The sequence below is a fragment of the Lissotriton vulgaris genome, chromosome 7, assembly GCF_964263255.1.
Source record: "Lissotriton vulgaris chromosome 7, aLisVul1.2, whole genome shotgun sequence".
Lineage (NCBI taxonomy): Eukaryota > Metazoa > Chordata > Amphibia > Caudata > Salamandridae > Lissotriton > Lissotriton vulgaris.
Window position 1 is genome coordinate 917,160 of NC_141695.1, and position 21,289 is coordinate 938,448.

A 21,289-nucleotide genomic window follows, 5' to 3' on the forward strand; every position below is an offset into this window, starting at 1 on the left:
TTAGTGAGGTCTGGAGGTTGAGCTTGTTCTGGGGGGACGTCACGGTCGGTGGTTTCGGCTGGGGCGACCGGAGGTGGTGGCGCCGGCCATTCGGGTTCCTCTGGGCGGGGGCTGGCACGGGCGGCCATGGACCGGGTGGTGACGCACGCCCAGTCCGGGACGCCTAACATCCCCAGGTGTTCTCTTCGTTCTACGGCGGCCCACGGGGAGCTTTCAAGGTCATTCCCCAGGAGGCAGTCTATGGGGGCATCGTCTCGGACCGTGACTTTCAACATGCCGGAGACCCCCCCCCCATTCGAAAGGGACGCAGGCCATCCGACACAGACTTTCCGAGTTATCGGCTGAACGTACAGGGCAGAGAATGTTCGGTAGATACTGTTCCGGGGTCACCAGGTGACAGCGGACGGCTGTTACACTGGCCCCAGTGTCACGAAGGGCTTCAGCCCGGCGTCCATTGATGCTCACCCATTGGCTGTACTTCTGGGTGTTAGCGGTTAGGGGGACCCGCGGGACCATGTCTTTCCCCCCTAAGCAGGCTAGAGCCATGGCGGCTGGCTCCCATTCCTGATGCTCTTGCTCATATTCTTCTTGCTCCTCGGAGATCTGTTCTTCCCCCAGGGCAGCAGCAGCCACCTGGCGGGGTCTTGGGCTCTGGTACTGTGGGCAATTTGGATCGTTGGCATAGTGGCCGACTCGTTGGCATCGATGGCACGTAACATTGGCTCGGTATCCCGGTCGCGCCGGGGCGCTGCCCCGGTTGGCCGGGGGGGTGGTGCTGACCGCGGGGGCGACCGGAGCGTTGTCTCTTCCGCGTCCTTGGCCTCCTCCTCCTCCTCGGGGACGGTGCTGACCATTGTTGTTCCGGTTCTGTTCGTAGGACCCATTCCGGCCCACTCTGGTGATTTCCCATCGGTCAGCTTCGGCTGCGAGCTGCCGGGGATCGGTTAACTTGCTGTCGAGGAGGTGCTGGCGGAGTTCAATAAAGCAATTGTTCGATAGGTGCTCCCATACCATGAGATTGAACAGTTGTTCGTAGGTTGTAACCTTGCTTCCTTTGATCCAGCCCTCGAAGGCTCGGCTAAAGTAGGTTACATAGTCCACCCAAGTTGTACCCGGGATGCGGGTGCAGTCTCGGAACCTCTGACGGTACATTTCGGGTGTGAGGCCATAGCGGGTGAGGAGGGCAGCTTTCATATGGTCATAGGAGGTCATCTGGTGGTCCGGGAGCTGTAGCAGGGTGTCGCGGCCCTCATTGAGGAATCTCCCCCATAGGCCGGCTCCCCAGTCGTTTCTATCGATCCGGTGTGCAGTCATAGCGATTTCGTAGGCTTTAAACCATTGCTGGATGTCGTCCTCTCGGAAGTATTCTCGAACGACATCCTTGGGGATGTGTACCTTTTTCTCCGTTGTCCCTGGGGTGTGGGGTTGCTCGAACACCCCTATTTCTTTATTCTGCTTGCGTAAATCAATCTCAGCTAGTCGTCGCTCGTGTTCATATGCCAGTTTCTTTTCCTCGAGCTCCCTTTGTCTCTGTTTCTCCTCTCTTTCTTCTCGGAGACACAGGTGCTCTAAGTTTATTTTCTGTTCGGCCAACTTAAGTTCAACGTCCATTTTGAGCCGAGCCATTTCTAGCTCGTGTAGTCGGGTTTTTTCTCGTTCCTGGATCTCGTCTTGCGAGAGACCCGTTCTTTGCTCTTCAGGAGCCATGGTGGTTTTTGCTGCGATGCTTCGATCGGGGGTTCCGGCGACCCCGGTCTCTGCCCAAGACTCTAGGGCATGCTTGAAATCGTCTTTGGTACTTAGTCCGGTGGTAGCGATACCTAGTTCGATGCAGAATTGTTTTAGTTCACGATGGTTGTACTCGTCCAATATCTCCATCTGGAATTTCTCGGTGGATCCGCTTTCTTTAGTTGTCATCTTGATTTCGTCGTGGGGTGAGCTACTGTCTGTACGATTATGCGGTGATTCGGATCGCGCCGCTGGCCACCAATGTTGGACGGGCCGGGAGGGTCGGCCGAGGATAAGGGGAGCGGTCTCCAGGGAGAGCCGACTCCAGTGACCGTACAGACAAGTAACTTCCCCCCCACAGACGGACGCCACACAAGGGTAAGGTTCAACGAGATTTTATAGGCGATTCTTAAAGTACGATAAAATGGTACAAGGAGGTCTGGACTCAGGGGTCCCCTCGATTCTGGTCTCTGGTTTGGGGAAAGGGGTAGCGGGACAGTCTTGGTTACCAAAAGATGGAAATAGCTCTCAATCCTCGAGCTCGGCGTTCTAGATGATCGGGCCGCGGCGGAGCCAGCAGGTCCCGAGATGGACGAAGGAAGCGACGGTCCGCGGCGGAGCCAGCAGGTCCCGATGAAGATGATGGTTGCAAACGGTCCGCGGCCACGCCAGCAGGTCCCGACGACGATGAAGGATTACGAAGGTTACGAAGGTTGCGGCAGCACCAGCAGGCAGGGCGATGGTGCACAAGGCAGAGCTACGGCAGCGCCAGTAGTCCGTCAAGGATGAGTTCGTCTTTACGTCTCTCGACTCCAAGATACAACTGCCTTCCTGCTCTGGAGCTGCCCCAGTTATAGGGCTGGTGTTCTTTGATGTCCGGACCCTCGCACTTGGAGGTCGGGAGGTCCGGGATGGGGGAGTCCAGACACCCAGCAGGGGGGTGGGGCCAGCGCCCGGGGAGGCGATGGGCGAGCGGCACTTGGCGGGGAGAGCCATCGACACCTCTTTCTCCCATTGACTTGCCAAGTAGCCCGCTCACCTCCTGGGTGGATGGTGGTGCCGGGATGTCTGAGGCCTGGCCAGGCCCAGGGTTGAGGTCGATCGGGGGCCAGGCGGCCTCGTGGTGGAGTGTCCAAGATGGCGCCCAGGATGGGCGCGCGAGCCAGCAGTGGATCGGGTCCACGAGGTCGATATGTTCGAAGGCAGGGGTCCCTGAGGGGACGGAGGACGTGCAATGGTGGTGTGTGGTACCTGTGTGACCGGGCTCGGGCCGGGTTGGGCCGGGGGAGAGCGGCCCTTCATGTGGCCTGTCCAACAGTCTCCCTCTTGCGTGTCTCTCTTGTGTGTCTCCCTCTTGCGTGTCTCCCTCTTGCGTGTCTCCCTCTTGCGTGTCTCCCTCTTGCGTGTCTCCCTCTTGCGTGTCTCCCTCTTGCGTGTCTCCCTCTTGTGTGTCTCCCTCTTGTGTGTCTCCCTCTTGCGTGTCTCCCTCTTGTGTGTCTCCCTCTTGCGTGTCTCCCTCTTGTGTGTCTCCCTCTTGTGTGTCTCCCTCTTGTGTGTCTCCCTCTTGCGTGTCTCCCTCTTGTGTGTCTCCCTCTTGCGTGTCTCCCTCTTTTGTGTCTCCCTCTTGCGTGTCTCCCTCTTGTGTGTCTCCCTCTTGCGTGTCTCCCTCTTGCGTGTCTCCCTCTTGTGTGTCTCCCTCTTGTGTGTCTCCCTCTTGTGTGTCTCCCTCTTGTGTGTCTCCCTCTTGCGTGTCTCCCTCTTGTGTGTCTCCCTCTTGTGTGTCTCCCTCTTGCGTGTCTCCCTCTTGTGTGTCTCCCTCTTGTGTGTCTCCCTCTTGTGTGTCTCCCTCTTGTGTGTCTCCCTCTTGTGTGTCTCCCTCTTGTGTGTCTCCCTCTTGCGTGTCTCTCTTGCGTGTCTCCCTCTTGCGTGTCTCCCTCTTGCGTGTCTCCCTCTTGTGTGTCTCCCTCTTGCGTGTCTCCCTCTTGTGTGTCTCCCTCTTGTGTGTCTCCCTTTTGTGTGTCTCCCTCTTGTGTGTCTCCCTCTTGCGTGTCTCCCTCTTGTGTGTCTCCCTCTTGTGTGTCTCCCTCTTGTGTGTCTCCCTCTTGTGTGTCTCCCTCTTGCGTGTCTCCCTCTTGCGTGTCTCCCTCTTGTGTGTCTCCCTCTTGTGTGTCTCCCTCTTGTGTGTCTCCCTCTTGTGTGTCTCCCTCTTGTGTGTCTCCCTCTTGCGTGTCTCCCTCTTGCGTGTCTCCCTCTTGCGTGTCTCCCTCTTGCGTGTCTCCCTCTTGCGTGTCTCCCTCTTGCGTGTCTCCCTCTTGTGTGTCTCCCTCTTGTGTGTCTCCCTCTTGTGTCTCCCTCTTGCGTGTCTCCCTCTTGTGTCTCTCTTGTGTGTCTCCCTCTTGCGTGTCTCCCTCTTGCGTGTCTCCCTCTTGCGTGTCTCCCTCTTGCGTGTCTCCCTCTTGCGTGTCTCCCTCTTGCGTGTCTCCCTCTTGTGTGTCTCCCTCTTGCGTGTCTCCCTCTTGCGTGTCTCCCTCTTGCGTGTCTCCCTCTTGCGTGTCTCCCTCTTGTGTGTCTCCCTCTTGCGTGTCTCCCTCTTGCGTGTCTCCCTCTTGTGTGTCTCCCTCTTGTGTGTCTCCCTCTTGTGTGTCTCCCTCTTGCGTGTCTCCCTCTTGTGTGTCTCCCTCTTGTGTGTCTCCCTCTTGTGTGTCTCCCTCTTGCGTGTCTCCCTCTTGCGTGTCTCTCTTGTGTGTCTCCCTCTTGCGTGTCTCTCTCTTGCGTGTCTCTCTCTTGCGTGTCTCTCTCTTGCGTGTCTCTCTCTTGCGTGTCTCTCTCTTGCGTGTCTCTCTCTTGCGTATCTCTCTCTTGCGTGTCTCCCTCTTGCGTGTCTCCCTCTTGCGTGTCTCCCTCTTGCGTGTCTCCCTCTTGCGTGTCTCCCTCTTGCGTGTCTCCCTCTTGCTTCGTCTCACTCTTGCGTGTCTCGCTCTTGCCTCGTCTCGCTCTTGCGTGTCTCCCTCTTGCGTGTCTCCCTCTTGCGTGTCTCCCTCTTGCGTGTCTCCCTCTTGTGTGTCTCCCTCTTGTGTGTCTCCCTCTTGCGTGTCTCCCTCTTGTGTGTCTCCCTCTTGTGTGTCTCCCTCTTGCGTGTCTCCCTCTTGCGTGTCTCTCTTGTGTGTCTCCCTCTTGCGTGTCTCTCTCTTGCGTGTCTCTCTCTTGCGTGTCTCTCTCTTGCGTGTCTCTCTCTTGCGTGTCTCTCTCTTGCGTGTCTCTCTCTTGCGTGTCTCCCTCTTGCGTGTCTCTCTCTTGCGTGTCTCTCTTGCGTGTCTCACTCTTGCGTGTCTCACTCTGTCTTTTCCCTCCATCATTCATTTCAGGAAGCGTCTTGACCCTTACACGAGCAGCAACATTGTCCGCCGGCACTCCAAGCTCATCAACTCATGTAAGTACCTGTCTTTGGCGATGCTCAGGGTCTCTCGCCCCAGCCATGGGGGAGAAGGGGGGGCTGGCAGAGATGACCGGTGGCCAGAGGCTGTCCTGGCCTGAGGTGCAGGACAGGGCCAGCCCCTTCTAGCTCTTGTTGCCCCAGAGGCGGGGTCTTTGCTCTACTCGAGTGTGCTGCCGCTTTGTTTCTTTCGTATTGTTTCATAAAGCACACCATGGCCCCTGGCAGACACCACACAACCGGTAAGAACAACAAAGCAGTTGAAGGCCGCTCCAAAGATCTGATGAAACCTGGGAGCTCCAGGGGAGGCAGCATTGATGCAGAGGGAGCGAACTGTATCCGCCAGCCCTATTGGCCGACGAAGGCAGGCGGGAAAACTGCATTACAACCAATGACAGCAGAGAGCCAGAGGCCGGAGGGTTTCATTGGCTGATCCCCAGAGTGCAGTGAACTCGAACACATCCCAGACATTCACTGTGCTGCAGAGGTGGGCGAGCTAAGAAATGAATAGGGAGAGCCAAGGGCCTGGCTTGGCTCTAAGAGTCCCTGCACGAGCCGAGCCAAGGGTCTGGCTTGACTCAACGAGTCCCTGCACAAGCTTTGGTGGCTCTGGCCTGGCTCGAGATTTGGTGGCTCTGGCCTGGCTCGAGCTTTGGTGGCTCTGTCCTGGCTCGAGCTTCGGTGGCTCTGGCCTGGCTCGAGCTTTGGTGGCTCGGGCCAGACTCGAGCTATGGTGGCACGGGCCAGGCTCAAGCTTTGGTGGCACGGGCCAGGCTCGAGCTTTAGTGGCTCGGGCCAGGCTCGAGCTTCGGTGGCTCAGGCCTGGCTCGAGCTTCGGTGGCTCAGGCCTGGCTCGAGCTTTGGTGGCTCGGGCCAGGCTCGAGCTTCGGTGGCTCGGGCCAGGCTCAAGCTTTGGTGGCATGGGCCAGGCTCGAGCTTTGGTGGCTCGGGCCAAGCTCGAGCTTCGGTGGCTCGGGCTAGGCTCGAGCTTCGGTGGCTCGGGACATGCTCGAGCTTCGGTGGCTCGGGCCAGGCTCGAGCTTCGGTGGCTCGGGCCAGGCTCGAGCTTCGGCGGCTCGGGCCAGGCTCGAGCTTCGGTAGCTCGGGCCAGGCTTGAGCTTCGGTGGCTCTGGCCTGGCTCGAGCTTCGGTGGCTCGGGCCATGCTCGAGCTTCGGTGGCTCGGGCCATGCTCGAGCTTCGGTAGCTCTTGCCTGGCTCGAGCTTTGGTGGCACGGGCCAGGCTCGAGCTTTGGTGGCACGGGCCAGGCTCGAGCTTTGGTGGCACGGGCCAGGCTCGAGCTTTGGTGGCACGGGCCAGGCTCAAGCTTCGGTGGCTCTGGCCTGGCTCAAGCTTCGGTGGCTCTGGCCTGGCTCGAGCTTTGGTGGCTCTGGCCAGGCCCGAGCTTCGGTGGCTCGGGCCAGGCTCCAGCTTTGGTGGCTCGGGCGATGCTCGAGCTTCGGTTGCTCGGGCCATGCTCGAGCTTCAGTGGCTCAGGCCAGGCGTCAGTGGCTCGGGCCAGGCTCGAGCTTCGGTGGCTCAGGCCTGGCTCGAGCTTCGGTGGCTCGGGCCAGGCTCGAGCTTCGGTGGCTCGGGCCAGGCTCGAGCTTCGGTGGCTCGGGCCAGGCTCGAGCTTCGGTGGCTCGGGCCAGGCTCGAGCTTCGGTGGCTCGGGCCAGGCTCGAGCTTCGGTGGCTCGGGCCTGGATTGAGCTTCGGTGCCTTGGGCCTGGCTCGAGCTTCGGTGGCTCGGGCCAGGCTCGAGCTTCGGTGGCTCCAGCCAGGCTCGAGCTTCGGTGGCTCGGGCCAGGCTCGAGCTTCGGTGGCTCGGGCCAGGCTCGAGCTTCGGTGGCTCGGGCCTGGCTCGAGCTTCGGTGGCTCGGGCCTGGCTCGAGCTTCGGTGGCTCGGGCCAGGCTCGAGCTTCGGTGGCTCGGGCCAGGCTCGAGCTTCGGTGTCTTGGGCCTGGCTCGAGCTTCGGTGGCTCGGGCCTGGCTCGAGCTTCGGTGTCTTGGGCCTGGCTCGAGCTTCGGTGGCTCGGGCCAGGCTCGAGCTTCGGTGGCTCACACTGTTCTGCGGTTTAGCATTGCTGCGGCTCTGAGGGTGAACAGAAGTCGGAGTTCCATTGGTGGCTAGAAGGTTTCATTGGGGGAGAGGCAGCTTAGTGTAAAGGGTGGGAGGACAGCGACACCAGTGGCCAGTCTCGGTAATGCTTCAGCTCAGCTCTCGGGATTGGTAAAGTCACTTTCTGATCAGCTTGCGTCACTGGCGGAAGGTTAAAGGTTGATGCAGAATCAGAGCAGAAGAAGTGACTGGAGCTGCATTTACCTGCAGAGCTGAGGGTTTCATGGGCAGAGGAGCAGAATGTAATGAAACCAGGCGCAACACCACCACTGTGTGGCCGGTAACAGTATGGCATTGGTTGCCCTCTCAGAAAGCGGGGAGCAAGATTGGAGCATTGCAGCTACAGGCCTGAGTGTATCATGAACGTGCGTGGTGAGCAGAGAGTGATAAGCTGTGGTACAACGCTGCCACAATGGGGGCAGTGAAATTATGGCATTGAGTGATAGCTCAGAGAATGAGGCATGTATAGTAGGCACAGTGTGTAAACTGTGGTACGACGCTGCCACCGTGTGGACAGTCACAGTATGGCATTGAGTGATAGCTCAGAGAATAGGGCATGTATAGTAGGCACAGTGTGTAAACTGTGGTACGACGCTGCCACCATGTGGACAGTCACAGTATGGCATTGAGTGATAGCTCAGAGAATAGGGCATGAGCAGTAGACACAGAGTGATAAACTGTGGTGCGACGCTGCCACCGTGTGGAGAGTCACAGTATGGCATTGAGTTATAGCTCATAGAATAGGGCATGAGCAGTAGACAGAGTGATAAACTGTGGTACAATGCTGCCACCGCGTGGACAGTCACAGTATGGCATTGAGTTATAGCTCATAGAATAGGGCATGTATAGTAGGCACAATGTGTAAACTGTGGTACGACGCTGCCACCGCGTGGACAGTCACAGTATGGCATTGAGTGATAGCTCAGAGAATAAGGCATGAGCAGTAGACAGAGTGATAAACGGTGGTACAACGCTGCCACCGTGTGGACAGTCACAGTATGGCATTGAGTTATAGCTCATAGAATAGGGCATGTGTAGTAGGGCACAGTGCCATAAACGCACGCATCGCCACTCGAACAGCAATAGACACGTAGCAAAGCAAGATACAGCAACCACACAAAGCAACTAGATGAATAACGATGACTGGACAGATCCCCCGTAGAAGAACCCTGTCGCACCGGCCAACGGAAGTACAATAGCCCGGCCCCCCGTTTGTCCCATATGCCCACGGTCCTCAGACTCCTACGCCAGTTTCACCCAGCCCCCACCCCCCCCCACAGTTCAATATTGACATCGGCTACCAAAATGATTGTATTGAATGCAAGATAGATTTCAATCCAGAGGAAAGATCGAAATACCCAATGTTGTTTATCACATGAAATGAAGCCAATTTCTCATGTAATATAATGCAATGAGATTCTATTACTGAAATGTTAATAAAAATATGTCAACAATGTTTAATAGACAGAGTGTGATAAACTGTGGTACAACGCTGCTACCGTGTGGCCGGTCACAGTATAGCGTTGAGTGATCGCTCATAGAATAGGGCATGTGTAGTAGACACAGAGTGATAAACTCTGGTACAACACTGCCGGTGAGAGTGCCGTGCCGGTGAGAATGCCTTGCCGGTGAGAGTGCCTTGCCGGTGAGAGTGCCTTGCCGGTGAGTGTGCCTTGCCGGTGAGAGTGCCCTGCCTGTGAGAGTGCCCTGCCCTGCCTGTGAGAGTGCCCTGCCCTGCCTATGAGAGTGCCCTGCCTGTGAGAGTGCCCTGCCTGTGATTGCCCTGCCTGTGAAAGTGACCTGCCTGTGAGAGTGCCCTGTTTGTGAGAGTGACCTGTCTGTGAGAGTGCCATGCCTGCGAGAGTGCAATGCCTGCGAGAGTGCCTGTGAGAGTGCTGTATCTGTGAGAGTGCCCGTGAGTGTCCTGCCCGTGAGTGTCCTGCCCGTGAGAGTGCCCTGCCTGTGAGAGTGCCCTGCCTGTGAGAGTGCCCTGCCTGTGAGAGTGCCCTGCCTGTGAGAGTGCCCTGCCTGTGAGAGTGCCCTGCCTGTGAGAGTGCCCTGCCTGTGAGAGTGCCCTGCCTGTGGGAGTGCCCTGCCTGTGGGAGTGCCCTGCCTGTGGGAGTGCCCTGCCTGTGGGAGTGCCCTGCCTGTGGGAGTGCCCTGCCTGTGAGTGCCCTGCCTGTGAGAGCGCCCTGCCTGTGAGAGCGCCCTGCCTGTGAGAGCGCCCTGCCTGTGAGAGCGCCCTGCCTGTGAGAGCGCCCTGCCTGTGAGAGCGCCCTGCCTGTGAGAGCGCCCTGCCTGTGAGAGTGCCCTGCCTGTGAGAGTGCCCTGCCTGCGAGTGTGCCCTGCCCGTGAGAGTGCCCTGCCCTGCCCGTGAGAGTAGCCTGCCCTGCCTGTGAGAGGGTCCTACCTGTGAGAGTGCCCTGCCCTGCCTGTGAGAGTGCCCTGCCCTGCCTGTGAGAGTGCCCTGCCCTGCCTGTGAGAGTGCCTTGCCGGTGAGAGTGCTGTGCCGGTGAGTGCCGTGCCTGTGAGAGTGTCTGTGAGAGTGCTGTACCTGTGAGAGTGCCCGTGAGAGTTTCCTGCTCGAGAGAGTGTCCTGCCCGTGAGAGTTCCCTGCCCTGCCTGTGAGAGTGCCCTGCCCTGCCTGTGAGAGCGCCCTGCCTGTGAGAGCGCCCTGCCTGTGAGAGTGCCCTGCCTGTGAGAGTGCCCTGCTCGAGAGAGTGTCCTGCCTGTGAGAGTGCCTGTGAGAGTGCTGTACCTGTGAGAGTGCCTGTGAGAGCGCCCTGCCTGTGAGAGCGCCCTGCCTGTGAGAGCGCCCTGCCTGTGAGAGTGCCCTGTCTGTGAGAGTGCCCTGTCTGTGAGAGTGCCCTGTCTGTGAGAGTGCCCTGCCTGTGAGAGTGCCTTGCCTGTGAGAGTGCCCTGCCCTGCCTGTGAGAGTGCCCTGCCCTGCCTGTGAGAGTGCCCTGCCCTGCCTGTGAGAGTGCCCTGCCTTGCCTGTGAGAGTGTCCTGCCTGTGAGAGTGTCCTGCCTGTGAGAGTGTCCTGCCTGTGAGAGTGTCCTGCCTGTGAGAGTGCCCTGCCTGTGAGAGTGCCCTGCCTGTGAGAGTGCCCTGCCTGTGAGAGTGCCCTGCCCTGCCTGTGAGAGTGCCCTGCCTTGCCTGTGAGAGTGCCCTGCCCTGCCTGTGAGAGTGCCCTGCCCTGCCTGTGAGAGGGTCCTACCTGTGAGAGTGCCCTGCCCTGCCTGTGAGAGGGTCCTACCTGTGAGTGTCCTGCCCGTGAGGGTGCCCTGCCTGTGAGAGTGTCCTGCCCCTGAGAGTGCCCTGCACGTGAGAGTGCCCTGCCCGTGAGAGTGCCCTGCCTGTGAGAGTGCCCTGCCCTGCCTGTGAGAGTGCCCTGCCCTGCCCGTGAGAGTGCCCTGCCCGTGAGAGTGCCCTGCCTGTGAGAGTGCCCTGCCTGTGAGAGTGCCCTGCCTGTGAGAGTGCCCTGCCTGTGAGAGTGCCCTGCCTTGCCTGTGAGAGTGCCCTGCCCTGCCTGTGAGAGTGCCCGGCCTTGCCTGTGAGTGCCCTGCCCTGCCCTGCCTGTGAGAGTGCCTGGCCCTGCCTGTGAGTGCCCTGCCCTGCCCTGCCTGTGAGTGCCCTGCCCTGCCTGTGAGAGTGCCCTGCCTGTGAGAGTGTCCTGCCTGTGAGAGTGTCCTGCCCGTGAGAGTGCCCTGCCCGTGAGAGTGCCCTGCCCGTGAGAGTGCCCTGCCTGTGAGGGTGCCCTGCCTGTGAGGGTGCCCTGCCTGTGAGGGTGCCCTGCCTGTGAGAGTGCCCTGCCCGTGAGAGTGCCCTGCCTGTGAGAGTGCCCTGCCTGTGAGAGTGCCCTGCCTTGCCTGTGAGAGTGCCCTGCCTTGCCTGTGAGAGTGCCCTGCCTTGCCTGTGAGAGTGCCCTGCCTTGCCTGTGAGAGTGCCCTGCCTGTGAGAGTGCCCTGCCCTGCCTGTGAGAGTGCCCTGCCTGTGAGAGTGCCGTGACTGTGAGAGTGCCGTGACTGTGAGAGTGCCCTGCCCGTGAAAGTACCATGCCCGTGAGAGTGCCATGCCCGTGAGAGTGCCATGCCCGTGAGGGTGCCATGCCCGTGAGGGTGCCATGCCCGTGAGAGTGCCCTGCCTGTGAGAGTGCCCTGCCTGTGAGAGTGCCCTGCCCTGCCTGTGAGAGTGCCCAGCCTGTGAGAGTGCCGTGGCTGTGAGAGTGCCCTGCCCATGAGAGTGCCATGCCCGTGAGGGTGCCATGCCCGTGAGGGTGCCATGCCCGTGAGGGTGCCATGCCCGTGAGAGTGCCCTGTCTGTGAGAGTGCCCTGCCTGTGAGAGTGCCCTGCCTGTGAGAGTGCCCTGCCTGTGAGAGTGCCCTGCCTGTGAGAGTGCCCTGCCCTGCCTGTGAGAGTGCCCAGCCTGTGAGAGTGCCGTGGCTGTGAGAGTGCCCTGCCCGTGAGAGTGCCTGTGAGAGTGCTGTACCAGTGAAAGTGCCTGTGAGAGTGCCCTGGCTGTGAGAGTGCCATGCCATGAGAGTGCCGTGCATGTGAGTGTTGTATGCTGCATATCAAGGCCATGCCTACTAGACCCAGCAAACTAGGGAATGTTTAGAAAGTTGAGCGTAACCTCTTTTTTTCTTCTCCACCCAAAGCCCGGCAGCTCTACCAGGAGTACAGTGATGAGGCGCTGAACCAGGCCATCGAGCGCCAGAAGCGGGCGGAGACTTTCCTGGAGGAGCCGGAGCCCAGCTCACCCCGGCTGCGGCGGAAGCTGATGTCAACGCCAGACTCCTACCTACAGCGCCTCTCTGTCTCCTCTAGCGCCGCGCTGTGGCAGGACATCCCCATGATCCGCGGCACCTCCGCGCTGCTTTCCATGACCCGAGAGGAGCAAAAACTCCAGGAGGTGCGGGTCACTCCCAGCAAAGGGGCAAGAGGAATGGGACAGAGAGAGGCATCACTCCCAGCAAAGGGGCAAGAGTAATGGGACAGAGAGAGGCATCACTCCCAGCAAAGGGGCAAGAGGAATGGGACAGAGAGAAACATCACTCCCAGCAAAGGGGCAAGAGGAATGGGACAGAGAGAGGCATCACTCCCAGCAAAGGGGCAAGAGGAATGGGACAGAGAGAGGCATCACTCCCAGCAAAGGGGCAAGAGGAATGGGACAGAGAGAGGCATCACTCCCAGCAAAGGGGCAAGATGAATGGGACAGAGAGAGGCATCACTCCCAGCAAAGGGGCAAGAGGAATGATACAGAGAGAGGCATCACTCCCAGCAAAGGGGCAAGAGGAATGGGACAGATAGAGGCATCACTCCCAGGAAAGGGGCAAGAGGAATGGGACAGAGAGAGGCATCACTCCCAGCAGAGGGGCAAGAGCAATGGGACAGAGAGAGGCATCACTTTCAGCAAAGGGGCAAGAGGAATGGGACAGAGAGAGGTATCACTCCCAGCAAAGGGGCAAGAGGAATGGGACAGAGAGAGGCATTACTCCTAGCAAAGGGGCAAGAGTAATGGGACAGAGAGAGGCATCACTCCCAGCAAAGGGGCAAGAGGAATGGGACAGAGAGAGGCATCACTCCCAGCAAAGGGGCAAGAGGAATGGGACAGAGAGAGGCATCACTCCCAGCAAAGGGGCAAGAGGAATGGGACAGAGAGAGGCATCACTCCCAGCAAAGGGGCTAGAGGAATGGGACAGAGAGAGGCATCCCTCCCAGCAAAGCGGCAAGAGGAATGGGACAGAGAGAGGCATCACTCCCAGCAAAGGGGCAAGAGGAATGGGACATAGAGAGGCATCACTCCCAGCAAAGGGGCAAGAGTAATGGGACAGAGAGAGGCATCCCTCCCAGCAAAGCGGCAAGAGGAATGGGACAGAGAGAGGCATCACTCCCAGCAAAGGGGCAAGAGGAATGGGACAGAGAGAGGCATCACTCCCAGCAAAGGGGCAAGAGTAATGGGACAGAGAGGCATCACTCCCAGCAAAGGGGCAAGAGGAATGAGACAGAGAGGCATCACTCCCAGCAAAGGGGCCAAGAGTAATGGGACAGAGAGAGGCATCCCTCCCACCAAAGGGGCAAGAGTAATGGGACAGAGAGAGGCATCAGTCCCAGCAAAGGGGAAAGAGGAATGGGACAGAGAGAGGCATCACTCCCAGCAAAGGGGCAAGAGGAATGGGACAGAGAAAGGCATCACTCCCAGCAAAGAGGCAAGAGGAATGGGACAGAGAGAGGCATCACTCCCAGCAAAGGGGCTAGAGGAATGGGACAGAGAGAGGCATCCCTCCCAGCAAAGCGGCAAGAGGAATGGGACAGAGAGAGGCATCACTCCCAGCAAAGGGGCAAGAGGAATGGGACAGAGAGAGGCATCACTCCCAGCAAAGGGGCAAGAGTAATGGGACAGAGAGAGGCATCACTCCCAGCAAAGGGGCAAGAGGAATGAGACAGAGAGGCATCACTCCCAGCAAAGGGGCAAGAGGAATGGGACAGAGAGAGGCATCACTCCCAGCAGAGGGGCAAGAGGAATAGGACAGAGAGATGCATCACTCCCAGCAAAGGGGCAAGAGGAATGGGACTGAGAGAGGCATCACTCCCAGCAAAGGGGCAAGAGGAATGGGACAGAGAGAGGCATCACTCCCAGCAAAGGGGCAAGAGGAATAGGACAGAGAGAGGCATCACTCCCAGTGTTAGACGGACCGGGAGGGTCGGCCGAGATTACGGGGAGAGGTCTCCAGGGAGAGCCGTCTCCAACGACTGTACAGACAAGTAACTTCCCCCCCACAGACGGACACCACACAAGATTGAAGGTTAACGAGACTTTATATGCAATTCTTAGGTTACGTTGGTATGATACAAGGAGGTCTGGACTCAGGGGTCCCCTCGGTTCTGATCTCTGGCTGAGGAAAGGGGTAGCGGGACAGTCTTAGTTACCAATGAGTACAAAATAGCTCTCAATCCTCGAGCTCGGCGTTCTAGATGATCGGGCCGTGGAGGAGCCAAGCAGGTCCCGAGATGGATGAAGGAAGGACGACGGTCCGCGGCGGAGCCTGCAGGTCCCGGTGAAAGATGACGGTTACAACGGTCCGCGGCCACGCCAGCAGATCCCGACGACGATGAAGGATGAAGGTTACGACGGCTGTGGCAGCGCCAACAGGCAGGACGATGGTGCGCAGGACAGAGCTACGGCAGCGCCAGTAGTCCGTCCAGGATGAGTTCCTCTTTACGTCTCTCGACTCCAAGATACAACTGCCTTCCTGCTCTGGAGCTGCCCCAGTTATAGGGCTGGCGTGCTTTGATGTCCGGACCCTCGCACTTGGAGGTCGGGAGGTCCGGGATGAGGGAGTCCAGACACCCAGCAGGGGGGTGGAGCCAGTGCCCGGGGAGGCGATGGGCGAGCGGCACTGGGCGGGGGAGAGCCATCGGCACCTCTTTCTCCCATTGACTTGCCAAGTAGCCCGCTCACCTCCTGGGTGGAGGGTGGTGCCGGAATGTCTGAGGCCGGGCTAGGCCCAGGGTTGAGGTCGATCGGGGGCCAGGCGGCCTCGTGGTGAAGTGTCCAAGATGGCGGCCCGGGCTGGGCGCGTGGGCCGGCAGTGGATCGGACCCACGAGGTTAACATGCTCGAGGGCAGGGGTCCCTGAGAGGACGGAGGACGTGCAATGGTGGTGTGTGGTACTTGCGTGACTGGGCTCGGGCCTGGTTGAGCCGGGGGAGAGCGGCCCTTCATGTGGCCTGTCCAACATGCGTCCCCCCCAGCTGAAGGCGGGGAGAGTTACCCATCCTCTTGGGGACTCTCCTCGTCGAGGCGGAAAAACCGGGACAGGCCATCCGCGTTGGCGTGGTCTGACCCAGGCCGGTGTTCGACTGTGAAGTCCATACCTTGCAAGGAGATGGACCAGCGTAGCAATTTTGGGTTTTCCCCCCGCATATGCATCAACCACTGCAGGGGTCGGTGGTCAGTCTGTACCCGAAAGTGGGTGCCAAAAAGGTAGGGCCGGAGCTTCTTGAGGGCCCATACCACAGCGAAGGCTTCCCTCTCTATGGTGCTCCAGCGTTGCTCCCGTGGTAGGAGTCTCCGGCTGATGAAGGCCACCGGTTGATCAAGGCCTTCGGTGTTCACTTGAGACAGGACCGCCCCAATGCCCTGGTCGGAGGCGTCCGTCTGGACGACGAACTCCCGGCTGTAGTCTGGGGCCTGGAGCACAGGAGCGGAACACATGGCGGCCTTCAACTGTTCGAATGCCGCTTGACACTCTGGGGTCCAGTTCACCTTCTTGGGCTGATTCTTTGACGTGAGTTCGGTGAGAGGCCCCACTATGGTACCATAGTCTTTCACGAACCTTCGGTAGTAGCCCGTGAGGCCCAGGAAGGCTCGTACCTCGGTTTGGGTGATAGGGGGCTGCCAGTTCTGGATGGCGGCAATTTTCAGCTGTAGAGGGGCCACTAGGCCGCTTCCCACCTGGTGTCCGAGGTAGGTCACAGACCCTTGTCCAATTTGACACTTGCTGGCCTTGATCGTGAGACCAGCTCGCTGAAGGGCTTGCAGCACTGCTCGGAGGTGGTGGAGGTGCTCGGTCCAATGGTGGCTGTACACAGCGATGTCGTCTAGGTAGGCGGCGCTGAACTCTTCGAGCCCCGCCAGGACCTGATTGACGAGCCGTTGGAAAGTCGCTGGGGCATTTTTCATGCCGAAGGGCATGACCGTAAAATGATAGTGGCCATCGGGGGTGGAGAAGGCAGAACGTTCTTGTGCTCGGGGTGTGAGGCCGATCTGCCAATAACCTGCTGTCAGGTCGAAGATGCTGAGGTAGCGGGCAGCTCCCATTCGGTCGACCAGTTCATCTGCCCGGGGGATGGGATGTGCGTCCGTTCTGGTGACTTCATTCAGGCCCCGGTAGTCGACGCAGAACCGGAGTTCTGGTGTGGTTCCGGGGGCGGCTGCCTTGGGGACCAGTACGACCGGGCTGGCCCATGGACTGTCTGAGGGCTCGATGACCCCGAGCGTGAGCATCTTAGCTACTTCCGCCTGGATGCAGGCCCGTACCCGATCAGGTACGCGGTAGGCCCGGTGGCGGATAGGAGGGCTGTCTCCGGTGTCTACATCGTGCACACACCAGGAAGTGACACCTGGGGTGAGGGAGAACAGACTGGCGAACCGTGACAGGAGGGCTTGGCACTCTTGGCGTTGTTCTCTGGTGAGGGTCTCCGAGAGTCGGACCCCATCCACGGAGCCGTCTTGCTCCTGGGTCCGCAAGAGGTCAGGGAGAGGCTCGGAGTCGTCTTCAACCCCATTGTCTGTGGCCATCAGTAGGCTGAGTTCTGTTCGTGCAAAGTGGGGTTTCAGTCTGTTGGTGTGGAGGACTCGGAGTGGGTTCCGGGAGGACTCCATATCGATCAGATAGGTGGCAGGACCCTTGCGCTCGATTACCTTGAAGGGTCCCGTCCATTTGTCTTGGAGAGCGCATGGCTCCGTGGGGGACATTACCCATACCTGTTGCCCCGGCTCGAATTCAATGGATGAGGCGTTCTGGTCATACCATTTCTTCATGTCCTCTTGACTGGCCTCTAGGTTGGCTTTTGCTAGGTCTCTGAACCGCCGGGACTGGTTGCGGAGGGTGAGGAGGTACCGGAAGACATCTGGAGGGCTCTTGGCCGGGGGCATCTCCCAGCCTTCTTTGATCAGGCTGAGCGGCCCCCGCACTGGGTGCCCATATAGCAGTTCGAATGGGCTGAAGCCTAGGGACTTCTGTGGGACCTCCCGGTAGGCGAAGAGGAGGCACGGCAGCAGCACATCCCACTGGCGACGGAGGGGCTCTTCCAATCCCCCGATCATCCCTTTTAGCGTGCGATTGAACCGCTCAACAAGTCCGTTTCCTTGGGGGTGATAGGGGGTCGTGAAGCGGTAGGTGACCCCACACTGTTGCCAGAGGGACTTCATGTATTTAGAGATAAAGTTCGTGCCTCTGTCGCTGACGACTTCTCGGGGGAACCCCACACGGGAGAAGATCCCCATCAGGGCCCGGCCGACCACTGGGGCTGTCACGGTCCGGAGAGGAATAGCCTCAGGGTAGCGGGTGGCGTGGTCCACTAGTACCAGAATGAAGCGATGGCCTTGTCTTGTACGCGGGTCCAGGGGTCCCACAATGTCTATTCCGACCCTCTCAAATGGGGTCGTGACTACTGGAAAGGGTTGCAGGGGGGCCTTTAGTTTGCGGCCGCTCTTTCCACTGGCTTGGCACGTGGGGCAAGATCGGCAATGCTGGTGCACATCGTTTCTCATTTTGGGCCAGAAGAAGTGGGTCACTAGGCGACTGTAGGTTTTATCCTGTCCCAGGTGCCCTGCCAGGGGGACATCGTGGGCCAGGTTCAGCAGGAAGTCTCTAAAGCGGAGGGGCACTACTAGTACTCGGTTGGCCCCCAGCTCGGCGATTCGTTGCTCGCTGTACAACAGATCATTGTCCCAGTAGACCCAATGAGTTCCGGAGGTATCCCCTGCGCTTTGGGCGAGCGCTTGTTGGCGGAGTCCCTCGAGGGAGGGACAGGTCTTCTGTTCCTGGCGGAATTGTTCTTGTGTGGGTCCCCCCTCTTGAGCCCACTGGTCAAGGTTAGCGAGGTCGGAAGGTTGAGCAAGTTCGAGGGGGGTGTCATGGTCGGGGGTCTCGGCTGGGGCGACCGGAGGCGGTGGCGCCGGCCATTCTGGTTCTTCCGGGTGAGGGTTGGCACGGGCGGCCATGGACCGGGTGGTGACGCACGCCCAGTCCGGGACGCCCAACATCCCCAAGTGTTCTTTTCGCTCCACGGCTGCCCACGGGGAGCTCTCCAGGTCATTTCCGAGGAGGCAGTCCACGGGGGCGTCGTCTCGGACCGTTACCTTCAACATGCCGGAGACCCCTCCCCACTCAAAGGGGACGCAGGCCATCCGACACAGACTTTCCGAGTTGTCGGCTGATCGCACAGGGCAGAGAATGTTCGGTAGATATTGTTCTGGGGTCACCAGATGACAGCGGACGGCTGTCACACTGGCCCCGGTGTCCCGAAGGGCTTCGGCCCGTTGTCCATTGATGCTCACCCATTGGCTGTACTTCTGGGTGTTAGCGGGTAGGGGGACCCGCGGGACCATGTCTCTTCCCCCTAAGCACGCGAGAGTCATGGCGGCTGGCTCCCACTCTTGATACTCTTGCTCGTCTGTTTCTTGTTCCTCGGAGATCTTTTCTTCCCCTAGTGCCGCGGCGGCCACATGGCGGGGTTTCGGACTCTGATACTGCGGGCAGCTTGGGTCGTTTGCATAGTGGCCGACTCGTTGGCATCGGTGACATGTAACATTGGCTCTATACCCTGGTCGCGCCGGGGTGCTGCCCCGGTTGGCCGGGGGGGTGGTGCTGGTAGCGGGGGCGGCCGGAGTGTTGTCTCTTCCTCGTCCTTGGCCCCCTCCTCCTCCTCTGGGTCGGTGGTGACCATTGTTGTTCCTGTTCTGCTCGTAGGACCCATTCCGGCCCACTCTGGTGATCTCCCACCGGTCAGCTTCGGCTGCGAGCTGCCGGGGATCGGTTAACTTGCTGTCGAGGAGGTGTTGGCGTAGTTCAATGAAGCAATTGTTGGACAGATGCTCCCATACCATCAGATTGAACAGCTGCTCGTAGGTCGTGACGTTGTTCCCTCTGATCCAGCCTTCGAAAGCTCGGCTAAAGTACGTTACATAGTCCACCCAAGTTGTACCCGGGATGCGTGTGCAGTCTCGGAACCTCTGACGGTACATCTCGGGCGTGAGGCCATAGCGGGTGAGGAGGGCCGCTTTCATATGGTCGTAGGAGGTCATCTGGTGGTCTGGGAGCTGTAACAGGGTATCGCGGCCCTCATTGAGGAATTTGCCCCATAGGCCGGCTCCCCAATCGTTTCTATCGATCCGGTGCGCAGTCATAGCGATTTCATAGGCCTTAAACCATTGCTGGATGTCGTCTTCTCGAAAATATTCTCGGACAACATCCTTGGGGATGTGTACTTTTTTCTCCGTGGTCCCTGGGGTGTGTGGTCTCTCGGGCACCCCTAACTCTTTATTCTGCTTGCGCAGGTTGATCTCGGCTAGGTTCCGTTCGTGCTCGTACGCTAGTTTCTTTTCCTCGAGCTCCCTTTGCCTCTGTTTCTCCTCTCTTTCTTCTCGGAGACGTAGGTGCTCTAAGTTTATTTTTTGTTCGGCCAACTTGAGTTCTACGTCCATCTTGAGTCGGGCCATTTCTAGTTCGTGTAGTCGGGTTTTTTCTCTTTCTTGGATCTCGTCTTGCGAGAGACTGGTTCTTTGCCCTTCAGGGGCCGTGTTGGTCTTTTTCGCGGTGCTTTGCTCAGGGGCTTCGACATCCCCGGTCTCTGCCCAAGATTCTAGGGCATGCTTAAAATCGTCCTTGGTGCTTAGTCCGGTGGTAGCGATACCTAGTTCGATGCAGAACTGCTTTAGTTCACGATGGCTGTACTCCTCTAGTTTTTCCATTTGGAACTTCTCAGTTGATCCGCTCTCTTTAGTTGACATTGTGGTTCGTTGTGGGGTGAGCTACTCTCTGTACGTTATGCGGTGATTCGGATCGCGCCGCTGGCCACCAATGTTAGACGGACCGGGAGGGTCGGCCGAGATTACGGGGAGAGGTCTCCAGGGAGAGCCGTCTCCAACGACTGTACAGACAAGTAACTTCCCCCCCACAGACGGACACCACACAAGATTGAAGGTTAACGAGACTTTATATGCAATTCTTAGGTTACGTTGGTATGATACAAGGAGGTCTGGACTCAGGGGTCCCCTCGGTTCTGATCTCTGGCTGAGGAAAGGGGTAGCGGGACAGTCTTAGTTACCAATGAGTACAAAATAGCTCTCAATCCTCGAGCTCGGCGTTCTAGATGATCGGGCCGTGGAGGAGCCAAGCAGGTCCCGAGATGGATGAAGGAAGGACGACGGTCCGCGGCGGAGCCTGCAGGTCCCGGTGAAAGATGACGGTTACAACGGTCCGCGGCCACGCCAGCAGATCCCGACGACGATGAAGGATGAAGGTTACGACGGCTGTGGCAGCGCCAACAGGCAGGACGATGGTGCGCAGGACAGAGCTACGGCAGCGCCAGTAGTCCGTCCAGGATGAGTTCCTCTTTACGTCTCTCGACTCCAAGATACAACTGCCTTCCTGCTCTGGAGCTGCCCCAGTTATAGGGCTGGCGTGCTTTGATGTCCGGACCCTCGCACTTGGAGGTCGGGAGGTCCGGGATGAGGGAGTCCAGACACCCAGCAGGGGGGTGGAGCCAGTGCCCGGGGAGGCGATGGGCGAGCGGCACTGGGCGGGGGAGAGCCATCGGCACCTCTTTCTCCCATTGACTTGCCAAGTAGCCCGCTCACCTCCTGGGTGGAGGGTGGTGCCGGAATGTCTGAGGCCGGGCTAGGCCCAGGGTTGAGGTCGATCGGGGGCCAGGCGGCCTCGTGGTGAAGTGTCCAAGATGGCGGCCCGGGCTGGGCGCGTGGGCCGGCAGTGGATCGGACCCACGAGGTTAACATGCTCGAGGGCAGGGGTCCCTGAGAGGACGGAGGACGTGCAATGGTGGTGTGTGGTACTTGCGTGACTGGGCTCGGGCCTGGTTGAGCCGGGGGAGAGCGGCCCTTCATGTGGCCTGTCCAACACCCAGCAAAGGGGCAAGAGTAACGGGACAGAGAGAGGTATCACTCCCAGCAAAGGGGCAAGAGGAATGGGACAGAGAGAGGCATTACTCCCAGCAAAGGGGCAAGAGTAATGGGACAGAGAGAGGCATCACTCCTAGCAAAGGGGCAAGAGGAATGTGAGAGAGAGAGGCATCACTCTCAGCAAAGGGGCAAGAGGAATGGGACAGAGAGAGGTATCACTCCCAGCAAAGGGGCAAGAGGAATGGGACAGAGAGAGGCATTACTCCCAGCAAAGGGGCAAGAGTAATGGGACAGAGAGAGGCATCACTCCCAGCAAAGGGGCAAGAGGAATGGGACAGAGAGAGGCATCACTCCCAGCAA

The 21,289-nt window shown here is 59.1% G+C and overlaps 1 protein-coding gene across 1 annotated transcript in view; it reads left to right on the forward strand.

The window, feature by feature from the left end:
- The window catches only part of LOC147700475 (uncharacterized), a 466,495-nt gene that overhangs the window by 212,042 nt on the left and 233,164 nt on the right, over positions 1-21,289 (forward strand). The window contains exons 4-5 of the mRNA XM_086929643.1: positions 5,094-5,158; positions 11,940-12,193. Of these exons, the coding sequence (XP_086785769.1) occupies positions 5,094-5,158; positions 11,940-12,193 (319 nt within the window). The remainder of the gene's footprint in view (positions 1-5,093; positions 5,159-11,939; positions 12,194-21,289) is intronic.